We start from the raw sequence: 9,582 nt of genomic DNA on the forward strand, positions 1-9,582 counted from the left end.
TACCGTTTCGTGTACCGTTTCGGGATAGTCGATATATGAATAAATTATATATATAAATATATATAACAATTATATTCTAAAATAATAGTTTATATATGAATAAATTATATATAAATACATACATACATATAAATTATAAATAGTCTAATCTAAAATTGGGGGTCAAAAAATAAACTTGTAATTTGAAAAAACGAAAAAAAAAAAAAACACAGGCCGAAATATCGGCCGGTACCGGCTGAAATATAGGCCGGTACAGGCCGAAATTTAGGCCGAAACGGCCGGTATCGGTCGATACGGCCGATATTTTGGCCGGTACGGTATATATCTAGTACCTGTACCGGCCGGTACGGTACGAAATTAAAAACAATGATTTGAAATCTTTGAAATCGTCCCATGCCCTTATCTACTTGGGAAATAGTTGGATGTAAATGTTTGGACATTCAGGAAGTATACAAAAGAACATCTAAATACATTCTAGGAGCCACAAATTAAAAACAGAAAGTCATGAACACTAGTTCCATTAAGCACAATGACTGAAAACTAAAGCAATAAGGTGTGCACAAAAAAGTTTCGAAGTTCTTCTATTGTGCCTTCTTTATTTTGAAGACACTAATTAATCCTTTCTATCAAAATATACCACATAAAGTAATCATCATCCAAACTACAACAACCACTTGGGGACAGCCTTGATAATCTTTCTAGCAAGCTATTAAATCCATCCCTCTCAAAGGTATAACTAAGAAGCCAATTTTTTAATCCTTTTTTGTTTGTTGGAGGAAATTGCTATGTTTGTTTTGAAACACCAACTTGGAAGGAGCCGGGTCTTGAGGCCATGCTTGGGAGGATTCATGAGTAATTTTTTATTGGGTCTCGGAGTTCAATATAGTTTATTCGTTTCTATTCTTTTAATTATATCCAAAAATCGTTTGCCAGAACAAAAATACAGGCCAACATATTCTTGACATGACAATTTTTCTACGATTATGTATTAAAATAATATATTTTTTAAAATTTTAGTTTGACTTTTATTTTGATTTGACGTTTTTTAAAAAATATTATATTAAGATTGTAAATCGGCTGTGAAGCCAGAAGTAGGACGGTCGATTCTTGAAAAGTGAAAAGTGAATGCGAAATTAATCAAAATTGGATCTTTGACCATTTGTAACCAAATTGCAAGTTTTATCGCCCATGACACCTTCGATTGTGTAATAAACTATTTTATCTTATTTTATTTAATTATTATAATTTTTTTATATTTTTATATAAAATATAATAAATAATTTAATTTTTTTAAATATTTAAATAAAAATAATATTTTAATAATATTTTATTCAATTTTTATCTTATATCCACTCCTTATCCAAACCTAACTGTCTTGAAATCTTGGAAAGCAATTTCAGTTTTCCTCAAATTAATTGAATCTCAAAATGATCTCACCACTATGTAATAATAAATAGTTTATTAAAACTAAAAATACAAAAATATATTCAAATAAAAAAGGCATCTAAAAATACAAATAGAAAAAAATTAAAACTCTAATTTCTCTCGACTTTTTTTATGATTGTGTTTTAATTTTTTTTAATAATTCACGTAGCATCACATAGTAGTGTCACGTCAAAATAACTATTTAAATAATAAATTTTAGATGATATACAAACGTGTTCTTGCAGCCTGTTCTCTCTTGTTTTTTCAGCTATTTATATTTTAATTTTTTTTATTCACAAAATCATGAAAAAACATATAAAATTAAGTTGGACTAAAACGTACGGTCAAGCGTAAGTTTGGCCCTTAGAATAATCTACTGATTTGTTTTTCGACGGCCATATAGGTAATGAAACTGTGGTTTTACTTGTAAAAGGAGCATACTACCACGACCTTTGCCTTTTAGCATGCCGAAATGGTCGCCATAAAACAAGTTCTGGTAATGCCAGCCGCGTTTCGTTACCATAATTATTTCAAGTGCAGAAACATAGAAAATCATAATGGACAATCCACGTAGGTTTTCGAAGTCAATTTTCATGGCTTCGAGACTCGAAACTTAAACATGTCCTCTAAAGCCATCACAACAGGCACAAAAGGGAAGATAGAGTTTTTAATCTGACGGACTGATTTTTCAGAGTTACTCCTGCAGAAGAAATGGTTCAGGAGAAGCAATAAGAACAATGTCATCAAATCAATATCACAGGCAACAAACCACTTGTACAGAACAAAAAGAGGGAATTACCAAGAACATTTTCCTTAAAATTCCAATATACTCCTCTGGGTCACGTCGAGTTTGTTTGTAAGGCTCCATTTTGTACACCTCCTACACATTATTAACAAAAAGTGAATAGAAGTTTCATTCCATGTCCATTACTCTCTCTTTTTTTTAACTATTCATGCGATATTTTTGTGTCCTTTTAACTTTATGGATGAATATGTCAAACCATATCAGCTTTAATTCCATTTAAATGCAATACACACGTAATGGGACTGTATCAAGCTATATGTGCATAGACATATTTTGTTTGATCTCTCTTTTTTTTGGCCTATTTTAAAAAATGTAATGCTACATGCAGTCGTGGAGTGCAAAAGCGTCGTGCAGTCGCTTTGAAAAAGAGTGAGATTTACTATTAAAAAATTATTATTTTTTCATGTGAGTCTCATATTTATTCACTTTTTTCAAAGTGATTGCACGGCGCTTACGTACTCACGATTGCAACTATTCTTTCTCTTAGTTAGTTTAAGAGTATCATCCCAAAGTTATGAATCTTTTCCTTTTTGTTTGGCTACTCTTTTTCCCTTTTGGCCTGAGAAACAGAATTTTCAATCCTTATTTGTCAACATGAAAGAATTAATCATGTTAAAATCTTAGGAAACAAAAAAACCAAATCTTTATTCTATGGATATAAGAATTTTAAATCTCAACTTGGGTTTATCTTCTGTCACAATGGAAGTGTCACTAACTTGTGGAGTTCATTTGATGCTCTAAATTATAAGTTACTGTTTACTCAACCCCAATATCAACTTTGGTTTTAGCTCAAATGAGATTGAAGGAGAAATGACTTATTGGAGTTTATGACAACAAAGAGACATGAAGATGAAAATTACAGAACATATAAGACATCCAACGGAATAAGAAATAGAATCAAATAGACATCGACCGTTTAATTTTATTGTACCTCAATAAAAGCTGCCAGTTTAGGCCTTCCAGCTGTGAGGTCATAATTCTTGACATCCAATAAGAAGTGTTGAAATCTTTCAAGAAATGGAGCATAGGTTATATCCACCTGAAAATTACGAAAAAAGATTTTAACTGAGTTCCCTTACCATAATATGCAATAGGACGTTTTCTACATTGGGAAACTCTGATAGCTTTAACTGTAGAAAGACCTACAACTTGCCAGTATTAGAGAAACAGAAACACCGCAGATCATCTACCATCCATCTCTTCACAAAAGCAAGACTGAAAACTAATAAACAGCAGAAAGTGGATATAATTGCGATCACACCAATATTTTCACTTACCAGACTGAACTGATGACCAAGGAAAAAGGGGCCATCTTCAAACTTGGAAAGAGCCGTTTCGACAAAATCAAATGCAGCATCTGATGCAGTTTACCATTATAGTGTTATATATGTGTTATTTATAGATGACATAAGCTGCAGATATTCAACTCACATGCTTTATTCTCGTCTCCTTTAAATGATGAAAACACAGCTGAGTTGAACGAGTCAGACGAGGACATCAACACTTCTGCAAACTCTATCTTGGCAGGATCCTACAGTTCAAAATATAGTGCGTCTTTACAAGATGTGGTGCTGATAAACAAGCGCAAGAGAATTTTCATGTCTTACGTGAGGGAAAAGTGAAGGCCCTTCAAAGTGACTGTCTATATATTTGATCAGATTAAGACTCTCTCCTTGGACTTCATTATTGTGTTCTAATGATGGTACCTGCACAGAAGATATTTCGGGTAAACAACTAATGGGGGAAGGAAAAAAAAAAAAAAAGAACTAAATTGTGCATAGCACCCACAGCCACAAGTTTCTTCTTTAGCTGTACGGTTTGTCTTCCTATGGAACTTGCACACTGTTTAGTTCTTTATTAGTTTTAGCATTAACAATGCATCATATATACTGGCGCAGTATCATCTGGAGGAAGCATATTGTCATTTCCATGAAATGGAATCATTCTATTGTTTTACAGGGCAATAAAAAATTGTCTACATCTATTTCACGTCACAAGACTACTTTGTATTATGGTTTGATTATCTAAAGAAAAATTACTGATTACTAACTTTTCTTCTTCCATTTCCCACTCCATTGTGGTTTTTGAATGTGTTGTAATTTATAGGGGAAGACAAGATGGAAATCTATACCTTCATATAAAAACCAAATATCTGAAGAGAATATTGCATTTATAAATATTACCTTATTAGGTGGGTAAAGTTTCTCCTTATACCAATCAGGCCTGTTTTGCAGATTAATAGGAACCAATTGTATCTTGTCCTGCAATCCCTGCTCCCGCGCATTATTTGGACACAACAATGAAACAGGAGTAAGTTTTGCAATAAGATTGAAAAGGCAAATGCCAAAAATGGCAGATTGATTAGCATGGATAAGACATTTGCAGCATAATTCCCCCTAAGATAAGAAAAGGAACCGAAAAAGGGTTCCAAGTATGATTTCCCTCTTGATCTATTTTGGGTACCTGAGGAAACAAAAGCAATCACCCAAATATACCACAGTCGACTTCATTGAGGTTAGGTTTCCAAGTTCAAAAAGCAAAACTAAATCCTGAAATCAGATCTACTTCACTAAGTCTCGTTTGGATACTAAAATACATCATAATATCTGAATGATAGTGAAATAATTTAAGTTAAGATGTTTTATTGGGTTTTGTAAAGAAGGGAGAAAACGTTAAATAAAAATATTATAAAGTTAAAAAATTGTTAAAATATTATTTTTTAATATTATTTTTGTTTTAAATTTTGAAAAAATAGTACTATTTTTTATATTTTATTTAAAAGTTTAAAAAATTTGTAATGATTAGGTAATAATTATATGAAAAAGTTGAATATTTAAAATTAAAAAGTATTTTGTATTTGAGTGATATTTAGAAATGAAATATTTAAAAATATTTGAGAAGAATTGTATTCCCAAACAGACCCTTAAATCCCCCTACGTACCCCCATGACCCATATCTCCCCCAAAATAAACAAATTGTTGTGTGGAGTTTGGTTTTGACCCATTTTTCTCCTTACCATTTAGAAATCTTATTTTAGCAACCAAATTGTACTATGCATTCTTGTCCCCCGCGCTCGCACACAACATACATAAAGAGATCATAAATAAGAAATGAGATCATGAAAGGATTTTGAAGACAACCTTAATATTCCTGGTGGCCCACACACGCTGGGCATACGGGCATGTGTATGATATATACAACCTTCAATGTAAGAAAATGCAGCACTTGTCAAAGTCAAATCCACAAAGAAAAATCTCTTAGAAAAGAAAAGCTCTCGATTAGGTTTATATGATAATAAGGGAATCGAAATAAATCTATTTTAACTGAACGAAGGTGTAAAATATCATTATTATGGTTAAACAAGTGCCAAAAAGTGAAGCAGATTAGAATCCAACCTTGTAGTTCCATCAAAAAGCGGAGGTGGTTCTGCACTAGAACCAAGCACTGGTGGAAGTACCTCCTCTTTCACAAGTCTGCATGCGTAGAGAATGAAAACTCCGGACGTAAAAACCGAGTTTCTTTTTAATTTTTGGTTTTTTCTTACAAAAAATAAAAAAGACAAGGAAAAGCTGCACTGATCTGCATGTTGATTCTTGAAGACTGGCCGACACACAAACATTTTCAGCTATTCTCACTAATATTCTTATATTTTATTTATTATTATTCTACTATCTAATTTTTTTTCCTTTTTAATTTAGATTAAAATTTTCATAACATGTATAATTTAATAAAAATAAATTCAATCAATCAACGTATTCATATAATTTAATTAAAAATAATTTTAATTTTATAAAAATATTTTCTATTTTAAGATAAAATTATAAAAAAAAAAATTTAAGTTTGATATTCTCCCATTGATATTCTCCTTATAATTTATAATATGTATATCACACTTAACTACTAGGAAGAAAATACCTCTTTCTTTCTAACAATGTTTTTTAAATTCAAAAAGCAATAGAAGGTCAACTTTTATAAAATTTAATTTAATTTTAATTAAATTACATAATATGTTAATTGCTTGAATTTATTTTCTTTTAAATTATGTAAGAATGTCATATTTTAAGATTTTTTTAATCCAAATTCAAAGAACTAAAAGAAAAAAAAAGTAATTGAGTAATAAAGTAGTAATATAGTATGTGTAAGAATATCATTAGGCTTCTCAGATATTCTCAAATATCCTTTACAAATATTACTCAAATATAAAAAAAAATTTCAATTCTAAATTTTCAACATTTTCATTTAATCATTACATAATAATTACAGATTTTTTAAATTTCTAAACAAAATACAAAATTCTATACAACTTTTCCAAACTTATAAAAAATATATATATATTCAAAAAATATATTCAAATCATTTTTTATTTTTTAATATTTTTATTAACTTTTTATCTATTATTTTTCAAAACTCGATAAATATCTTCAGTAAAATTTAATGATTACAATTTACAAACTATTTCACTATTATTAATAAATATTCTAAAATATTCTTAATATAACCCCTAAATTTCGCGATCCTTGAAAATCAGGAAAACCAACTTACTTATCACAATCATACGTGTGTAAGTCCATGTATCCAACTAAAAAAAAAATATCCCTAAGCATGCAAGTTCTTGGAGTTGACGTTGTAGGAACTGTGTCGATCTGTCCTGGTTTCTTTAACTCTATTTTATCAGTAATCGAGTATACTATCACACATTCTATTTTACATTAGGACTTACCCGGATGCCATTGTAGCGGATAGTATCGTTGCTCTGGTTTTCCGGGTGCTTGAAGCTGTAGAGGAATTACGTTGGTGTTTGGTTATATAATCTGCGTCAGTGTCACCTTTTTCAAAAATTGTAAGACGGAGAAAGGGACCGAAGGAGTCGAGCGTGGCGAAGGGTAGCTCAGTATCGAACTGGTCATTTCTTTTTTGGGCTTTGTTTGACGGTTAGTTAGGGTCCTCGAGATGCTTGTTTCCCTATCAACGTGCGGAAAGAGTCGAGCGTGGCGAAGGGTAGCTCAGTTTCGAACAGCTGGGCATTTCTTTCTTTTTTGAGGCTTTGTTTGACGGTTCGTTAGGCTCCTCGAGATACTTGTTTTTTGAGATCAAAATCTCCGGTCATTAGATTGCTTGTTCTTTTTTTTTTTTTGACTTTTTTTAAGATATTAAGATGTTTGTTTCTCTAAGAATAACGTGCGGATCAATAGAAAAGATTTCATACAACTTCTGTGGCTGATTAGATTGAGTAATGATACTGTATATTTGATATAAATAATGTTAGAGAGAAGTCATTATAATAATATATATTTTATATTCATTGCGTGATTATTTTTAATTGATTATTCTTAATATTTATTTAAAAAAATATATAATTTAAATAATATTATATATATAAAATAAATATTCACAATAATAACTTTTATCTATATATATATTTATTTGACTTTAGTTTCATCAAAAGAAAGAAATGTCGTTGCGTAATATTTTGGAGATGCTGCACAAAGTGACAAAACTTGCTGATTGATCAATAATTGCCTGACAAACCCATGAAAACACACTTACCTGTATCAGGTAAACACCACCGCCCATTCCAACCCAGTAGCCGAACGTCAGTTGACCGGTGATGGTATACACTTAAAAGATGTGTAATCTAAATAATATTATATTACGTGTGTAAAATAAATATTTTTAATAATAATTTAAATCTATATTTATTTATTAGAAACTGTTACACCCACGGAAGATACCGAAATCTTCTACCCAAAGGCAGATGTTTTTTTTTTTTTTTGCTTTTTTTTCAATGATTTTTTTAAACACTTTAAATATTTTTAAAAAATATAAAAAAAATCATAAATTCAATTAAAAACATTCCTTAATCACTAAATAAAAATAAAATAAAATACAATTTCGGTAGATAAAATATTTATGTAGAAATAGTATTTTCCTTATTTATTTGACATTAGTTTCAACAAAAGAAAGAAATGTCGTTGCGTAATATTTTGGAGATGCTGCACAAAGTGACAAAACTTGCTGATTGATCAATAATTGCCTGACAAACCCATGAAAACACACTTACCTGTATCAGGTAAACACCACCGCCCATTCCAGCCCAGTAGCCGAACGTTAGTTGACCAGTGGTTGTACATCTCCATTCTCCATCCCCTTTTTTTTTTATGAGCCTTTTAACGTATTATTTGTTGTCCTGCTCATTGCTATTCTCGACTTATATTACTAGTTTTTTTTTTTTTGTTTTTTCTCTCAACATACAACGTGATTTAATACAAGAATTTAAAAATATATATTTAAAATTAAATAAAATCTAAAATATTAATAATATTTATAATCAGATAAGAGTCGCATATTCCTTTTTAAAAAAATTAAATAAATATGAGATTTATTTTAAAAAATTTAACTCTTTTTGCAATAGACTCCTTTCTTTTTTAAAAAGAATGCATATCACTTGCACAACACACGATTATATCTAGTATTAATCCATTAAAAAATATAAAAAGATCTTGACAAATGTTAATTATGGTCAAATTTTAATACTTCTCGTATATTAACGTCAACGCAATATCTTTTGTTATCAAAATGGCATCAAAATAGCCCAACAAAAAATTAAAAAGAAAATTAATATAGAAAAAAAAAAACTCATTCATCCTATTTTTTGTAAATTTTTTATCCTTTTATTATGTTCTACAAAATTTTTAACACGAAAAATATTTTTTTATTAAAATAAATTTTCCCTAATAAAATTGTAACCTTTTCGTGTTTTATAAATAAAAGTGTAAATGGAGGAATATAAAGAAAGACAAAGAAAATAAATAAATATTTACATAAATAAATAAATAAATAAATAATACATATTATATTTAGAGAAGCATTTTAGCTTATATATATTTTACATTTGTTTTACATAATTCGATAAAAAAAAAAGTATTTTGACATATTATTATTCATTTTACTTAAAATTACAAAATAGAAAAGCATTATTGAGAGTGCTTACAACGTCCGAGTTGCGGGGCAAAAAGTTAAAAACACTGATTGTAGATAGTAAAATGATAGGGTTTTTATCTTTGTACTACTTATTTATTATTTTTTATATTTAAAATTTAAAAAAAAAAATTATTTTACTTAATAATTAAAAAAGTGAATATTAATAAAATTTTATTTTTATTTTATTTTTTCTTAATAATTAAAAATGTTAATAAAATACTTTAAAATATGATAAAAAAAATACACTATAAACAATCTATAAATATTAAAAAAATAATAACCATATCATCATCCTTGGATATAGCCACAAAAGCTTTAAGGTGCAAATATTGACAGGCATAAAAGACATCTAAAAGAGACGCTCCGTGGTA

General features: G+C 29.3%; 1 protein-coding gene across 1 annotated transcript; it reads right to left on the minus strand.

Annotated features, from left to right (window-relative positions):
- Positions 1-1,916: 1,916 nt before the first annotated feature.
- LOC109013081 (protein IN2-1 homolog B-like) lies at positions 1,917-7,153 on the minus strand (the record flags this gene model as incomplete). The annotated part of the gene is made up of 10 exons (XM_035691591.1): positions 1,917-2,125; positions 2,225-2,305; positions 3,162-3,269; positions 3,508-3,587; positions 3,662-3,761; positions 3,838-3,936; positions 4,414-4,500; positions 5,371-5,431; positions 5,626-5,703; positions 6,951-7,153. Coding segments are annotated over 10 exons (903 nt in total), but the record flags the coding sequence as incomplete, so codon positions are not given.
- Positions 7,154-9,582: the final 2,429 nt, after the last annotated feature.

This window comes from Juglans regia, chromosome 7 (genome assembly GCF_001411555.2).
Source record: "Juglans regia cultivar Chandler chromosome 7, Walnut 2.0, whole genome shotgun sequence".
NCBI lineage: Eukaryota > Viridiplantae > Streptophyta > Magnoliopsida > Fagales > Juglandaceae > Juglans > Juglans regia.